At 50.3% G+C, this 17,208-nt stretch overlaps 1 protein-coding gene across 1 annotated transcript in view; it reads right to left on the reverse strand.

Moving 5' to 3' along the window:
- COL4A1 (collagen type IV alpha 1 chain) overlaps positions 1-17,208 on the reverse strand; it is a 149,647-nt gene that overhangs the window by 19,184 nt on the left and 113,255 nt on the right. The window contains exons 26-43 of the mRNA XM_017501855.2: positions 16,403-16,594; positions 15,663-15,831; positions 12,815-12,907; positions 12,624-12,728; positions 10,964-11,061; positions 8,996-9,146; positions 8,650-8,763; positions 7,766-7,933; positions 7,557-7,646; positions 6,628-6,780; positions 6,371-6,469; positions 6,170-6,259; positions 5,028-5,167; positions 4,429-4,555; positions 4,253-4,333; positions 3,697-3,795; positions 2,488-2,538; positions 390-575 (exon numbers count right to left, since the gene is read on the reverse strand). Of these exons, the coding sequence (XP_017357344.1) occupies positions 390-575; positions 2,488-2,538; positions 3,697-3,795; positions 4,253-4,333; positions 4,429-4,555; positions 5,028-5,167; positions 6,170-6,259; positions 6,371-6,469; positions 6,628-6,780; positions 7,557-7,646; positions 7,766-7,933; positions 8,650-8,763; positions 8,996-9,146; positions 10,964-11,061; positions 12,624-12,728; positions 12,815-12,907; positions 15,663-15,831; positions 16,403-16,594 (2,206 nt within the window). The remainder of the gene's footprint in view (positions 1-389; positions 576-2,487; positions 2,539-3,696; positions 3,796-4,252; positions 4,334-4,428; positions 4,556-5,027; positions 5,168-6,169; positions 6,260-6,370; positions 6,470-6,627; positions 6,781-7,556; positions 7,647-7,765; positions 7,934-8,649; positions 8,764-8,995; positions 9,147-10,963; positions 11,062-12,623; positions 12,729-12,814; positions 12,908-15,662; positions 15,832-16,402; positions 16,595-17,208) is intronic.

Here is a 17,208-nt window from a genome sequence, read left to right on the forward strand (position 1 = left end):
GGAATAGAAACGCTGCTGTCTCTGTGTCCAAAATGGCCAGTGGTCTAGTGGTGCCTGGGCATCTGTGCCACCCCATAGGGGTCTTGTTCAGAACCCAAAAGTGTACCCAAGAGCTGTGCTGGTTTAAGTCAAATGCCACCCATCGGACATGCGTCCAGGCTTGTCCAAACATTTACTTTCTTGCATCTCGCTAATTAAATTCCCTGACAGAAACCATGCAAGAAAAGCTTTGACTCAATGGAGGCCAAACACAATTTTAAGCTTTAATAAATGCTTCAGACTTCTAAATAAAAAAGCTCGATTGAGAATGTAACTGTTTCTTTCACACTATTTCCTTTTGTGAATTCTGTCCCAGTCCCCAGCCCCAGCCCCTGGTGATACGCCCTTACCTGGCAGGCCAGGCTGGCCCTGAGGTCCACGGTCTCCTTTGGGCCCCTCCATGGCATGGCCTGGGGATCCTGGTAACCCTGGCTGTCCCTGGGGCCCCGGAGGACCCATGAATCCTTGCTCTCCTTTGGCTCCAGGAATTCCTGGGCTCCCAGCTAATCCTGGGAAACCCACCTCACCCTTTGAACCTAAACAAGAAAAACTGTTTGAGGTGATGGGAAACGCAGCAGCAGAGCCCTGCAGGTGACCCTCAGAGGGGGCTTCGAGGGCCACCAGGGGAAACGGCAGCAAGTGTCTGATCCTTCCTTCTCTTTACTAACACACTAGAATCCGACCGTGGCCTGGCTGGAGAAAGAGCTGGGACCCCAGCTATCATGTTTACACTTCTTAAAAGAACTGTTGTATGGCAGAGGCATCTGAATTGTGCTGAGAGACACCTGCAGCAACCACACTGCTGAATGACAGCTTCGCTCCATCCGCAGATGAATAGACACGCCGACTATGTTCTGTCCACACAGCAGGACCCTCGAAGCCATAGAGAGAAGTGAGCAGCCACGGGGCTGGATCTCAAACTCACTATGTCGTGGGAGAGAAGTCAGACTGAAAAGAGTGTACAGTGCATGGTTTCACCTTCATAAGCTGCTAGAAAACACAAACTAACTAGAGGACCAGAAGGCAGCTGGACAGTTGCTTGGGGTCTGGGGAGGGGCCCGGAGGGAGGGATTATGAAGCTGCAGAGGAGACTTTTGGGGGGAGGCTGTGCTTGCTATCTGGAATGTGGGAATGGTTGTTTTCATGGGTGTAGGCCTATGTCAGCCTTATCAAGTTGTACACCTTAATATTTGTAGTTTATTACCTGTTAATGAAACCCCAATGAGCAGGTTTAAAAAATTAAAAAGTAACAGCTTGTAGGGAAAAAAAATTCCATGTTGAATTTTAAACATATTATCCAAATCTAACCAATAAAAATGCCAAAATTCTATGGTTATTTCAAGAACAAAGGAAAAGGAATGAAATAGGGTCAAGACCTCAAGCGGTCACATGGGATTCTCTTCTCCTGGGGTTCTCCCTGATATTTCACACGGCGGTGTGAACACACCAGGCACTGTGTTGAGCTTGTGCAAGGGCAGTGCAGCATGTCCACAGAGCGTGCAGGATCGCGCGGCGAGGTAGGAAAGGCAGGGCAGGAACAGCCCGCAGTGACCCCTTGAGCAGGTGCGTTTGCAAGGGGCTCTGTGTTTGAGGGAGTCTGTGAGTTCAGAGACGGGGAAGTGCCCATTCCCAAGGCAGCCCACAGGGCACCACGCCATCCATCTCAACCCAGGGGTTCCAGTGCCAGACCACACGTCTGCCAAGGAAACCTGGTGAGCGGGTCTCAGAGAGAGCAGGGGCCAGGGGACGCAGCATCTCCGTGCCCCTACTCATTCTCAGCTGAAGTCCCAGGCCTTCCAGGGCTTTCAGATTCCTTCCACTGAGTGGAATCACTCAGCCAGCCCAGCCACCTGCCATAAGCATGTCCACGGATGCTGTCTGTGAACTCCCGGCTGCGGCCACCAGTGGCTTCTCCTCAGTGTCATGTGGCTCACATGCCTTGTATTTTCTGTGTCTACATTGCATCCCATGAAATGCTTAGCTCTCTGAGAGAGGCGACTGCCTAGCCAAGCTCCTGGTCAGCTCTCAGCTGCACGTGGTACTGAGCACATCATGGCTACCCAGGGTATGTTTTAGTCTCTTGGTGTGTGTTACGTCCTGGTCTGCCTTCATGTAAGCATAACCAGAAAGTCAGAATTTCAATATTCTGATGACCTTCTAGACACAAAAATGACAAGGGTTTCCCTCCTCTGCTGGATTTTTATAAAATTAGTCCAAGTAAAAGATAACTCTGACTATGAGTGGGCTGCATGCCATTTTGACCCATTAATGAGAGGGGAACCACATGTGTCTTGCAGGCATTGCTGCCTGGGCCCAGCACCCATCCTCCATCCAGTTGCTGCCTGGCCAACAGGGATGGGGCTTCATCCTGAAGATGCTGCCCCCTGTTCTGCTACATCAGGCAGCAGCAGTTAGTTGAAAAGGAAGAGCATAGTGAGCAAAGATTACCTTTGTCTCCTTTGGCCCCTGGAAAGCCTGGGAATCCTCTTCCTGGAAGACCTATTAGATGAGGGTAAAACACAATGTTTCTCTTAAACAATCCATCTGCAGGTACAACACAAAGCACTGTCAACTTTGCACTAACACTATGTATATTTGTAGAGCACATGGATATTAGTTCATTGCACCCTTGTAATAAAATGACATTCCTACAGTTACTGTAAGATACCCTTGACTGGATGTTCCTAATTTAGTGCTTTTTTCTAAGTACCTTTCCGCTCAGAACCATCGTGGCGGTTAGCAGAAACGATCTGTGCAAATGAGTATTTGTTTCCTGCTGCCGTCTGGAGACAAGCAAATGGGCTTCTCAGACAACCATCCAGCTAATTGCTCTTCTCAGGAAGGAAGCGAGAGCCAAAGAGATTTGGGGCAGCAGATGCTGGGGAGATGACAAATGTCAGCAAGGGGCTTGAGGGAAGTTTCAAATGGGGGAAAAGGAGTGCAGGGCATTTTTAATGAATGGTTTGTACAGAAAAAATGAATGTTTATAACATAAAGTTATAGAATGAAAAAAATGAACTTAAGAAAGAGGCCAGCACCAGTTGCAGTGGAAGCTCTTGGTGGTCCTCCCAGTGTACCCCCAGCTCAGGGGTAACCTGCTTCAAATGGTGTGTTTATCTCTCTCGTATTAAATACGAATATTACTGTGTATGCGATTGTCATCATCACAGCTTGCACTTTTGCCCAAGTTATGGTCAAGTTATGGTCCAAGTTCTGGCCAAGTTGTGGCCCATCAGAGATAGGAGCAGACTCAGGGGTCAACCAGTATTTCCAGGACAGTTCCTCAAATGGGGAAATGCTGGGCAGAGAAAAGAGTGTTGTTTTGCTATGCTTTGCTTTGCTTTGTCATAGCAACCACAAGGGAAGTGGAAATCGTTCTAACAGCAGGTATTTTACGTGTCTCTGACTCACCACTGAGAGCTCAGGTTATTTCAGGGGAAGATGCCTAAGTATTTAAGGGATAATAAATCCCCCTTCCCTTCTTATTCTCTCAACCCATCCTGCTCCACATGTCCACAGCGGTGTTTAAGTAGCTGCAAAGATGTGTAGTCCCGGGGCTACTCTGCGCCCAGCTCTGTTCACTGAACGCAGGCAGTCTGAAGGTCTCTGGGAGTGGACACTGCTGATTCTGATAGGGAATGGGGCACTGGGCCATACCTGGTTCACCCTTCTCTCCTGCTGACCCTGGGATTCCATCACTGCCTGGTTCCCCTTTCTGGCCAGCTGGGCCTGTGGGGCCAGGCGTCCCAGGAAGACCTCAAAGAGAAGAGTCACAACATCAACACCCACATAACCTCTCACAGCAGCCTAGATGCCATACAAATCGTTCCTTGCTGACATCCTTTAAGAGAGCCATTCCCTCCCAAGCACACCTTGAGGTCAGTTCTGACTTCCCTTCAGAAAGGACCCTGCATACTTTCAGCAACACCATCAAACCCTGACCCTCAAAAACTGGCGACAACAAAGAGGAGGTCCCTGAAACTCCATGTTAGCTACAAAAACAGTTTGGGGATGTGGGTCCTAGATGCTGATGGTGGCAAGACCTCAGAATGACCCTGTCACCTGCACTAGCCTCAGCTTGCCCATCTGAAAACGGGACACAGGACAGCTGGCCTCCATGTTCCCCATCTGTGATGGGAACTCCTTGGGGCCTCCCATACCCTGGCCTCTCTTCTCTATGTGCCTGGGCTGTGTCCCAAAGAGGAGCCTCTACCTGCTTCTCCTTTGACACCAGGGATGCCATCCAATCCCGGGAGGCCTTTGTCACCTTTTCCTCCAGGCAGCCCAGGGCTTCCTAAAGAAAAACACAAAACACCAGAACATCCATAAGTTTGGTCTTTTCTTTGACTTTTTAGATCCCCAAGTCCAAGAGAAGACCCCCTCACCTACCTGGATAGCCAACACTTCCAGGAGACCCTTTAAGGCCTGGGGACCCTGGCATTCCTGGGATCCCAATGCTTCCTTTTTCTCCCTTCTCTCCAGGGCTTCCTGGGAAACCTGCTATCCCTTGATCTCCCTGCAAGTACAAGTCAGGCATATTAACTTTACATTTGTCCATGCGCGTGCATCTGTAGGCATGTTCTAGATAACCGTATACATTTTGGTGTAATGAATATTGCATTGCCAAACTCCACTTCCAGATTTCTCACCAAAGAATCAAAGTCCTCTTCTGAAAAGAGAGGAAAGACTTAAGCACAGCGGAGCCAACCATCTGGCTCCCACTTACCGTCCCTCTTCCCCTTCATCCTCTCTGTTTCACCCCAGTAACAGCTGTCTCCCACCCTAGCCTCTCACCAGTTTCTAGATTCTTCCTTGGGGGCAAGGTAGTGAATACAAAGGGGAGGAGAGGTGGCCTGTGTTTCCTTGCAGGATCACTCTGTGCTATGGTTCACGGAGTGCGCTGAGATGCTAAGGTATTTACTGAGCATTTCTCAGACAGCCTCCCACGAGCTGGGAGGAGAGACCTTTCCATGCTGAGTGCCAGTTACCTTGTCACCAGGCAGCCCGGGGATGCCTATGCCAGGTGGGCCTGCCTGCCCTTTCTCTCCTTTTGCACCTTTTTCTCCAGGTAAGCCAGGGGTACCTTGTGGGCCAGGGATGCCAGGCACGCCTTTCTCTCCAGGTGTTCCTATAAACACAAACAATTGAAACCTGATTTGAGCTTAGCTAGTGCTGGGATTACAAATGAAAAAGTGCCTCCACAACCAGCCAAGAGTGAGATACAAGAGCGCAAATCCCCCATCTATCAATTGGCTCATGACTGATCACCCAGGTCAGCCATCCAGATCACATCAGAGCCATGCTAGGAAATGTCTCTCCTGTCCTTGAAGACCATCATGTTATTAAGACAGGGAAGAAATACATTAACTGCCTAGAATATTTCCTTTCTCAACAGTATAAAAATGGATCTTATGTTTTTTATTACACAGCCAGCTCTCATTAGCCAGACATCACAGGTTCCATGAGGTGGGCAGGCCAGAGTCCATGAACACTTGGTTCTGTGATGCATGTTGGTGGCCAGGCTTACTCACACACGGGCATGATCAGCAACCTACATGCTTATACTCATAAAGTGATAATAGCACCTGCTAAAGACAGGAGGAGATGGAAAGACCGGCTTCCCATCTGAACTCTTCTGCTTTCTGAGGAGCTCTGAGGACCGTCGCCGCCCAGCCCTTCCCTCACTCTCTTCCCAGCTGCTCTCACTGCAGTAGGCACTGATGGCAAAGCATGAAGGCCAGTTCAGGATTGGAGTGGAGGAGTCCAGAGAATTCTTCTGAACTAGCACAAAGGGCTCTGGAGCCACGAGCTACTCAGGCTGACAAGCCCAGAAGAAGCCGACGTCTCCTAGGGAGCTCCTAGCTAAGGAGACGGTCACTTGGAGATCGCCAAAAGCTGACTGTATACGGCCCATGCTTTATTCCATTAGATGTTGAGTTTTCTCCATACCATCATCAAATGCTCCCCTTCCTGAGCAGGGGCCCATTCAGAGCTGAGGATGTGAACGTGTGTGAAAGACACAACCGCCTGGATTCTGTCTCCTCAGCTGAAGAGGGTCTCGTTGTGCAGACATGCCCTACCAGGGCCACAGGCATACATGTTAGAGCACCCTCTTCTACATCCGGTTTACCTGGCAAGCCCATGCCACCAACAGATCCTTTTGGTCCTGGAAGTCCTGGAGAACCTGGGATTCCACTTATGCCTGGGTCACCTTTAGGTCCTAGAACAGCAAAGAAAGCAATCTGAGAGGTTGACATCTACAGAAAGAGCTGGGAACACAGGCCTCATCCCGAGCCCTTGCCATGCCGGGGACCGGAGTTCCACACCATACCTGGCTGCCCGGGCTGTCCCGCCTGCCCATCCTTTCCAGGCACTCCTGGGCTCCCAGGGTCTCCTCGGGATCCTTTCTCACCAATTGGTCCAATTTGTCCTACACATCAGAGAAGCAAATAGCAATGACCCACATTTGCTTGCAAGCAAGTTGCTGCAGAAACGCAGGCTGGTTGGTATTATTTATGGAGGACCCGATAACCCAAGAAAGGCACACGGGGCTCCAAGCTTGGCCGTGAGAAACCTTCCTCAACTTGCCTTTCTCTCCTTGGTCGCCCTTCTCGCCCTTCATGCTGCCCATGTCCACTTTATCCATGGAGCCAGGCTTGCCGGGGAGACCAACATCACCCTTATCGCCTTTCAAGCCAGGGTCTCCCCTGGGTCCCGAGGAGCCTGGAAAGCCATGGTCCCCTGTGAGGAAAGAGAAGCCACCGGTGAGCCTGGGCCAGTGTTGCAGAGCTGGTCAGGAGGCTCACATTCTTGTTGACTGGGAGGGCAGCTGACAAAGAGGGCACAAAGAACAAACAACTTGTCCAAAATGGCATTAATGGCCAGGGTCTGAGACACAGAAGAACCTGACCCCAGGTAAACGCACGGTAAGGCCATTTTCTGCAATTCATTATTCGCTAATAACGCTAACACATGTGACTTGGCTTCCAGCTTTAGATAACTTAGATTTTCTCTCCTTGCTACACATCTTTATCACTCTTACTCATACTGCCCCCCAGTTCTATACAAAATAATAGAATAGGAATTTTGTCGTTCTGCTAAGCAAATGACCTTTTCACATGTAATATTTCTTTTTGAAAGACATTATTTTGGACCGATTTCAAATAACAAGATAAGAAATAAAGATGAAGACCTGTAAACCTGTGTGGGTTGCGAATTGGAATCTAAAGACTCAGTCCCTGTGTCTTTGGCATAGCTGAAAATTCCACCATTTCTCACAAGGAGAATCACATCTGTGCCCAAGTTCCTTTTGATTTGCTTGGCTAATTACAGTTTTCAACCCTACGTGCACTGAGCACCAGGAATCCTACCGGAAGAAGGGGGTCTCCTGGCCCCGTGCTTGCGTTTCTTGCGTGAGACTCTTAAAGTGAAATATGATCTACGACAACTTGGGAACCTCCCAAGAGGCACAGAGAAATAGACACCAGATGAGCTTTGGGGATTATCAGCTCTCCTACCTTTTTCACCCGGTAATCCTGGAGAGCCCACTGGTCCTGGTGAGCCCGGCTGCCCAGGGGTCCCCATGACGCCCATTTCTCCCTTGGAACCTGTGGCCAAAGGAAAGGACTGTGAACATTTCCTCGCTCGGAACGCTGACAGTAAATGCTGAGTCATAAAAAGAGTAAGGTGAGGCCGTGTCCTCATCATGGATCCAGACGGAAGTTACCTGGAAACCCAGGAAGCCCTGGAGTCCCCTGCTGTCCAGGAAGGCCAGGGAGACCTGACTGCCCTGTTACGCCGGGAAGTCCTTGAGCCCCTTTATCTCCTTTAGGGCCAGGCATGTCCAGTCCAGGGAATCCAGGGAAACCCTTCTCGCCTTTTATTCCAGGAGGACCTGCAGTTGGGTGAAATACAAATAACTTTCAGCAGAATGTACAGAATGATCTACAATGTACAGTGCTCCGTATAACTATGACTGTCTTCAGGAAGCACGTGAACACGCCCACACCGGGGACTTGAATGGATCATCTGCTAAGTGCTGGTGTTTGGGTCATCAGGATAATCAAATGGCTATTGTTCTAAAAGAAAGGCCCCCTCCTTCCTGTCACCGATAGTCAGCAATGACACCCTAGGTACCACCACGGCCTCTCCTCAGTATTCAGGACGAGGACTAGCATTTCCTGAGCCCCATTCACTGAGTGTTTTACCCTAATCTCCATGCACCACCTTCACTCTGTGATTATTACTGCCAAAGGCAAAGCTAGGCTCCAGACGTGGGCTCAATTAGCGTAAATTATCCACAACTAATTAACCCTCCTATGGAAAGATGATATAGAGACATCAGTTAGAATAAAATGTAAAACGTGATTGAGTACACAGTAAAGGAAAGGTCTCTTTGTTTGGTACATAATCTCAGTGGTTGGGAAAAAAATCTAGGACTACATTTCAGCAAACAGTCATCAAACCTATTTTCACAAACTCAAGTTTTACTTTTTCTCTTTTTGTCACACATTGTGCTAAGCTTTCCTTCATGGGGACCCCAACCTCATCTCCCATGCTTCAGGAAAGCAGGCTTTTAAGAAGAGGTAATTGTAGAAGAATGTCACTCACCTGCCAACCCTGGTGGTCCCTGTCCGCCAGGGGGGCCCCTAGCTCCCGGGGGGCCTATTCCTGGAACTCCTGGAGACCCCATGGGGCCTGGCAATCCGGGAGGTCCTGGGTCACCTGGAGAAGAAAAATTGAGAATTAGCTGTGCAGGAGCAGTGGCGTGTTTCCTGGCATAGGAGACACGCACACGAATGGCCCCAGCAACAGAAAGCCACCACCTCTAGCCCTCTAGGATTTGCATCATTCATTCAACAAATACGTATCAAGCATACTCGGCAGGGGCTCTGGGAATGCAAACATAAGCACATCCTGTCCTTGAAACTGTCCGGATTGATCTGCAAAAAGTTACCTCTGATCCCCTGAAGCCCAGGGGGGCCGATCGCTCCATGTTCTCCAGGAACACCGGGTACTCCAATGCTCCCCTTCTCCCCAGGCGTGCCAGGGATGCCGGGAATACCTGGCAAACCTTTGAGTCCCGGCAGACCAACTCCAGGCTCTCCCTGAAAATCCCCAAAGCAAATTGATTTGCAAAGTCAATATATTTATCAAACCAATAGCATGAGTGAAGACTTAACAGACAGTGCCAATGCATCCGGTAAGAATATTCTCTGCTCAACCCTTTTCACACCTTTGCAAACCTTCCTCACACCTATCACATGTTTTCAGGCTTCTGGGTAACTTTCACTGTTTTCATTTTACAAAGGAGGAAAAGCAAGGCTCCCCGCCAATAAACGACATTCTTCTCAAGTCTTCTGACCTGAGCATGCCCCCTCAACTCTGCAGCCTGGCGCCTGTGACAAAGTGTTGACCCTAAGTAACTGATAAAAGGCAAAATATGAGTTGTGAGTAGTGAATGGAGTCCTTCCTAAGAGATGGCAAGGCTCCAGGACCAGCATGGACACCAGTTATTTTGGTTTTTTGGATAAATGAAGGTTTCACAGGAAATTAAACGTTTTAATCTATGGCATGAGTCACTGGGCTTTGACAGATACAGGTGATTAAAATAAAGGGTGACAGCGCCTTGGAAACAGCCTGGATTTAGGCACAGATGTAAGGCTCTGAAGCGAGCAGGTGGCCATGAAATCACAGCACTCCACCCGTGTCCCCTGTCTGCAAATGACATTTCCAGAGAGGGAGTATCTGGACATCAATGGAAACTTCTCTATGCATCCCAGGAGGAAATTTTCAAAATGGAAGGAACTCCATCAAAAGGATTCTTGAAAAGGCATGGAATTTTAAATCATGAATTAAATCTTTCATTCACATTCCATCAGGCATTTACTAACTCCCAAGTCTTGCAGGTTTAAAGATGATCCACACGCTGCCGTGGTTGGCTAAACATTCAAATGCAACGTAGGTCATCAGGGAAGCTGGTGGCGGGTTGTATAAAGACAAAGGTCCAAAGGCTTCTATTCGGTCTCAGCCACCAGATGAGGGCACCCTGCTGTCAGGTGTTTTGGTATTTCTCAGGACGAAGCCACCCTGGGATCACAGAGGTGTGGCCACTGTGATGCTGACCTGCCCTTTCCTGATGGACAGGGAGCAGGCCCGACCTGGGGCCGTCACTGGCAACGTTTATCCATGGCTGTTGGCCCTTTCTCCCATTTGGTACCAATGCCTTCCAGCAATTTCACATCCATTCCTTCCGATCAGAACAGGAAAGGATGTAATCAGTAGGCCCTCACATTTGCTAAGTAGAATTTCAAGTATAGGCAAGTTGGTAGCAGAATATTCGAGGGCAAGGAGGATGCTGACTTCACCCTGGACCAATAGTTCTCAGGCAGGGGCAATGTTGCCCCCCAGTGCCATCTGCCAGTGTCTGGAGATATTTTCAGTTGTGACTGGGTGGAAGGGGGTGTCCTTTCGGTCATTCATGGGTAGAGGCCAGGGCTGCTCTTGCCAAAAGCCCTACAAAGGCACAGGGTAGCCCCCGCAGAAAAGAATTATTGAACCCAGAACGCCAGGGGTGTGAGGCTGAGAAACCGTCCTGGCTGACCATGGTTTCTTTGAGGACAGTGGCTTGCAAACAGCTTTCAGCTGCTTCTCTCAGTAAGAAGCGTATTTTACCATGAGTTCCGGCTTACACACAGGCAAGAAAATGTGTCATGCAATTTCATAAAATCGAAACAAAGGTTTCCCCTCAAATAGTTACTTCCACGTGCTTTGTACTCTGATACTTCCTATTCTCTGCTATTTCATCAAAAACCAAAACCCGCTGGCCCAACGTGTCCCGGGAGGTTCACAACCTGCATTTTTTGTGTCCAGTTAATAACAACGATGGGGGAGACCGGTCATCGAGGAAACGCCTGGCACCCACCTTCTGGCCCTGCACACCCGGGTTCCCAGGTAAGCCGTTAAACCCCGGGCGACCTGGAGTCCCCGGAGGCCCCATGTCTCCAGGTAAGCCGTCAACACCTGTTTTGAAAAGTCAAAAAAAAATCACTCCAATTCCAATTCCCGTACCCACTTTCTTCACTTTTAGTCTTGCCCAAATGTGCCAACCTGACCTGAGACAGTCACCCGCGGAGGCCTTCGGAGCTGGCTGGAAGAGGCCAGGAGAGACTGCCCAGCAGAGGGCGCAGGTGTGTAACTGCCTCTTCCAGCACCTGCACCCTCCCATCTCCTCTCTTCAAACCTCTCCCTCCCGCCCTACTCTCCCCAAACAAAACAAATACACCCCTTGGCACCTGCAGATGAGAAGGGCACTTTTACTCATCTGCTCAAGATGTGGTCAGGGCCGGGGCACCACCATCACCTCGTTAGAAATACAAACCCCGGGGGTCTATCAGGCAGGGCCACTTTTCAAGATGGCAGAGGATCTGAGGCTGAAGGACTCCCGGCCACTGTCTGGGCCCCACCCTGGAGGTTCCGAGGGGCAGTGAAGCTGGCCAGCCACTAGTTCACACCCTGTGTATGCAACAACGGGGTCTCCAATGTCCAGTCATTTGTAAGTTTGCAGTGGCACAGGCCTGAATCACATCCCCTGTGGGGCTCTGCACAGACAGGTTGTGACGGCAAGTGGCCCTCACCACCCTCCTCACTGCCACAAAGCCAAGCCACTCCATGCCACGTGGGCTACGGCCGCTCATGAAGGAGACCTTGTGTGAGGCAATGATAGAATATGAAGCAGTAGTGAACGTGGCCAGCCCTCAGCTCCTGTCCCTCGTGAACAGGGACACTCTGCTGCCCTCCAAGCCTGAGGGAAGTGGCCACGTGGGTGGGTGGGCGTGGCGTGGTGTGGCTATCAGAGGACAGGGGCTGTCGTCTCCTGTTCTTCTCGCTAGAAGCCTACAGCAGTGAGGGGGATGGGGCCTGGAGCCTCTGGGGAGAGAGCCTGGGAGACTGGAGGACATTAACCTAAGTTTGGCCGCACGGCGTGTGGCATGAAGACAAACTTCCTCATACGACACGCCCCTTTTGTGCTCACAGCTCCTTCTCCTCAGTCCTCAACAGAAGGGCCCTGATGACAAGTCTGCTAATCAGAGTCTACCTGAAGGACAAGTAGATCCCAGAAATGTGAAAAGGGGCGAAAAGAAATTTCCCTCCTTACCTCCTTACAGTTTCCAGCAGGAAGTGATGGCTCTAACACCCGTGAACGCCTCCCCCAGGGCAAAGCCCCCTCCCCGCGACTCCCTGCACCTGCTGCTGGGCGCTCCCCCAACTCCCAACCCACGCTGGCCGTGTTCAGGTGGACTGCAAGTCCTCCTCATGGATAAAAACGAACACCTGGAGCCTGGGTTTCCACGAGTGCCATGGTGGCAATGCCCGTGAAGCTTACCCTGCCTTCACGTCCCATCTTCCCAAGCAAACTCTACATAGCAAGGCAGCCATGGCACAGAAGCCACTGAAGTCACTGTCCTCAGCCCTGCCTGGGCTCTTCTGAAAGCCTCCTGAACAGCAGGCACCAACTTGTGTGCCATTTTTATGTTTACTGCCTCCTTTCTCACAAAAGTCACAGGCTTGTCTGGCAGGGTTACCTTTGGGGCCAGGGGGCCCTGGAAATCCAATCCCCGGCTGGCCCACGGCGCCCTTCTCTCCCGGCAGGCCTGGCCTTCCTGGGGTTCCAGGAAAGCCTCGGTCTCCTGTGGTGGGAAAGACCAACAGTCAGCTTGAGGAAAACGTGAGGACGCTCTCGTGGTATCCCATTGAACTGGAATTCCAACTGTACCTTGGGGACCTGGGAATCCTGGGGACCCCGGCAGTCCTTCTGCTCCAGGGGGGCCTGGTAAAGGAATTACTTTTCCTGCTTCACCCTTTGGGCCTAGAAAAAAGAGTAAAGAGAAAAGATAATGAGGACCACACGGAGCAGAGAGAGGACATGCAGTGGGTGCGCTGCCGCACCAGTCCCTCCCAGCACCACGCGTGGAAGAGAGCAGAGCCTGTCTGAGCTCTCCACCTCTTCCCTCGGCAATTCTAGGATCCCTCACAGAGAGCTACGCTTCCCCCCAAAACGTGTGTCCAAAATGACCAAGATGTTTGTTGGACACTATAATTCCTTAAGAGTCCACAATTAAGACTCACGAAAACAACCGTGAGATGGCTCTGGGTGACTTCTTAGTGAGCCTGTCCCAAAAAGCCAAAGCACTTTTGCTGTTGTCTCTCAATTTAGCAAAGTCTAAGTTGCTTTGAGGCTGACCTAAATTACGTTCATTTGGTGGTAAATTATCCAAACAACATGATCCGCAGGTGATTATGAACGATCCATTAACCGTAATGGAGCAGGAGGAGAGCTCTGCGGTCACTTGAGCAGCACGGGAAAAACCATCCTTCCTCCCACGCCAGGAGGCGCAGCCCCAGCCACTCATGCCTAGGAGAGCCACTGCAGTGTCAGGACTGCACTGTCAAGAAAGGACCCAAGGGTTCCCCTCCAAGAATGCACGCACCGAATCTTCATATACCTTGTAAGAACCCAAGCTACGTGGAGCCTCCCGAGAACAGCCAGCACATTCTTTAGCTAGACTATAGAAAACGCCAGCTGACTAACCCTAGGAAATATCTGCTGTTGGTGACGCACACCCCTGGGCGCCAGGGTTTTATGATCACCACAGTTAAACACAGCTCTGGCAGATCAGAGACAGTCTTTCTTCTAATCTCGAAGCTGACTGGGTCTGGATGGCCGAGGAGCCCTGCAGCTGTGGACAGAGGCGCAACGGCCCCGCCCCACTCCCCAGAAGCCTTCTTCCCCATCTGCGAGGGTACATTTGCGAGTACTCCAGTTGGAAACTCTGATGGTAGTTTCTCGCCAAAAGGAAGGCTGATTCCCTTTGACAGCTCTGAAAGACGGCAGGTGTCACAAGCACAAAGACAGCACTTGATTTGTTGACTGTGGAATCAAGAGTCGCAGGGAAAGTGATCGGGAGTCCCTGTGCCTGGTTCACCAGGGTCCTCCTCCATTAAACCCGGTATCACCCTACCTCTAATGGAGTCAGAGACATTTCTAGGACCCTTCTAACCAAAGAACAACAGTCAACAGAGTCAGAACTTGATGCTAAGTACCCACTGATTATAGAAACAGGGAGAAGGATAAGAGTAACAGTTATGTTAGCACACTACACCTGGGCTGCCCTCAAACACTGACATTTCCTATGCTGGAGTGCTTAGATGCTTAGGAACGGGACTGTGTGTGTGTGTGTGTGTGTGTGTGTGTGTGTGTGTGTGAAAGAGACAGGAACTCGCTCTGTCATCCAGGCTGGAGTGCAATGGCGCGATCTCACTCTGCTACCTCCGCTTCCTAGATTCAAGAAATTCTCCCGCCTCAGCCTCCCAGGCAGCTGGGATTTCAGGCGCCGGGGTTTCACCATGTTGGCCAGGTTGGTCTCGAACTCCTAACCTCAGGTGATCTGCCAACCTCAGCCTCTCAAACTGCTGGGATTATAGACATGAGCCACAGTACCCAGCCTGTACACTGCATATTAATAAGGAAAAATTAGTCCCTAATGGGAACAGGATTTGATAAAACAGGCTAAATAGGGTTACGGACATAATCAGCAAACTTGTGAGCCAGAACAGCATGGCATAATTGCTCCAACGTGGTTCTTCCTGGACACTGAAACATCCAGCTACTTAATTAGTAACTATGTTTTTTAAGGCTTACTAGTTACATATTTTTCATCACCTTAAGTCCTTTCACTCACTTCTACAACTTTCTGAATGCTTCCTAGCGACACGGATTTACTTCCCTGATCTACACACAAGGCATCCCTGGCCTCTCCTCGTCTCATTCCAGGATTTTCTAGGGAAGAACAGGAGTGCTCCATGTCTACTGGGAATCGCAGTCAGATAATAACCTATTAGCACCTGCCCTGCGCAAGGCCCAGCACCACACCCCTCTCCCGCTGGCCCTGAAAATAAGCAAGTCACGGGAGAGGAGAATGATGAGGGAGCCCATACTCATCCCAGCTACGGGTTCTCTGAAAAACCTCTGGACAGGCTGTGCAGGAGGAAAGGGACTGAGTTTGCCATTTTTACCACGTCTTGTCAATGCTCAGCACAGAATTTGGTGCATGATTAACTCAAAAAACAGCAGACAACAAAACCGCCACGGAATGAAATCGCCACCACGGTGGGACCTCCGTACATCAGTTCACAGGCGTCTGCCGACTGTGAAGAGACAGAGCTCACACCACTCGGGATACACAGAAGCCAAAGCGGGCTGCTCATCGGAGAAAGCCAAATGGGTAAGGAGAGGAAGATGACTTGACCTCGGAGTGGCTTCCATGTAAAGGCTGACTGTAGCTGGCACCTGCTGTATACCCACTTATGAGGACTGCAGACTCAAGTTCTTTTTAGGGAGAACCTGCAAGTTCCCTGGCCCATCATACATGATGGAACATGTATGAGGAAAGGGAGGCATAAAAAGGCTGAAGGCTTGCCCAGATCCTGCCCCACTTCCTGGAAGAATGGAAGTCAAGCGTGTGCCCTGGCTTGTCTGAACCCCGGCCTCTGTGTGCACACGAGGTACCTGCCATGCCTCTGTTTACAACTTCATGCTGCACCGCAAGTTTCTCAGGCCTCACCTGGCAGGCCCGGGGACCCAGGATTTCCAGGAAAGCCTGCTTCTCCTTTGTCACCAATGGGACCAGCAGGACCATATCCTGGGGGCCCAGGGGGGCCGGTGTCACCACGACTGCCTGGGAATCCAACCCCTCCAGGGGGGCCACGCTCTCCTTTCAATCCCACGGAACCCTGATGTGAAAAGAGGAAAACACACCATTATCAGAGACAAACCCACACCTGCCCTTATCACATTCTTCTATCATCTGTGGTCAATGAGTACTAGAGTTAACTGGCCCACACTATTTATTTACTTCATCTACCCTCCCAGGCAGGCCACTTCATAGTTAATAAGTGAAACCAGCATTCTTCTCCCTAAACTAAGCTGAGCATTCTCCCTCCCTCATCTACTTAGGGAGATACTTTAGAGAATGAGATGTTGATACTTGGAATTTTTTAAACAATGACATGAATACTATTAACTTTAGATTTCACCTTCCATCCAAAGCAAAAAGATATACAAACATACCTGTTCAGTTCCCCCAGATGCATCAGAAGACACTGATCTGTTATCATCTAATTGACAACACTGGCAATGCCTGAGTTTACAGACTTAACTTGTTCCATAAGCCAAGAAACAAGTTCATGTATTCCGTCACCAAGGAGATGGAAATACATAGATCTGATTCAAATTACTCAATTCTCTATTCTGTGCAGACCCCCATTTGTAAAATGCACATTCGAAGTCCGGAGATGAACATACCGGCGAGCCCTTGGGGCCAGGAAGACCCGGATGGCCATCTCTTCCAGGAGAACCTGCTCTCCCTGGCACGCCAGGCTGTCCTGGAAAGCCTGGGTCTCCTTTGTCACCTTTGAGCCGCAGGTCGAAATAAATCTCACCAGGCTCTCCCTTGGCTCCTGGCTGGCCCATCAGCCCTGGTGTACCTTGAGGCCCCTGTAAGAACAAAGCCTTGTGATCCACTGAAGAACCCATCCATGAAGCACACCAGTGTGACTGTAACACAGGCAACCACAGAATCAAGAAGCCACCTTCTTGAAAATGGTCATGCATTCAGGCCTCATCTTTCATTTTCTAGGTGCAAGCCAGTTGCTCTGTGACAAAGCCCTGGTCTGCTGCACTGCTTGTGTTTTTCTTAAAAACACTTATCTTAATTAGGCATTTCAAGCAGAGATCTGGATGGGGCAGAGGGAGTTACAGTGTGGTTTTGGGCACCCAGCTCTCCTTAGGTAGCTTTCTTTCCCTAACAGCTGCTCAACGCTCGCAGGAATGCGGCACCTATCAGGAGGTGCTGATTGACATGTGGTTGGGTGTGCGGCTTCAGTAATGGACAGCCGCTATCCCCAGCTCAGCCTGCTGCCTCAGCCCCAACGGCATGCAGAAGCCTTTTCTCCAGCTTCGGCCCAGCGAGCCACCTATCAGCACCTCCTGGCCATGCCGAATACTCCTGTGAATATTGAACAGGTTTCTCTTTATGCTCGTGCCCAGAATTCCAGAAGAGATAAGGACTTCCAGGGCCCCAGTGAGAGAGGAAACCCTGGGAGTGGGCA

The sequence above is a fragment of the Cebus imitator genome, unplaced genomic scaffold (assembly GCF_001604975.1).
Source record: "Cebus imitator isolate Cc_AM_T3 unplaced genomic scaffold, Cebus_imitator-1.0 Scaffold14, whole genome shotgun sequence".
Classification (NCBI taxonomy): Eukaryota; Metazoa; Chordata; class Mammalia; order Primates; family Cebidae; genus Cebus; species Cebus imitator.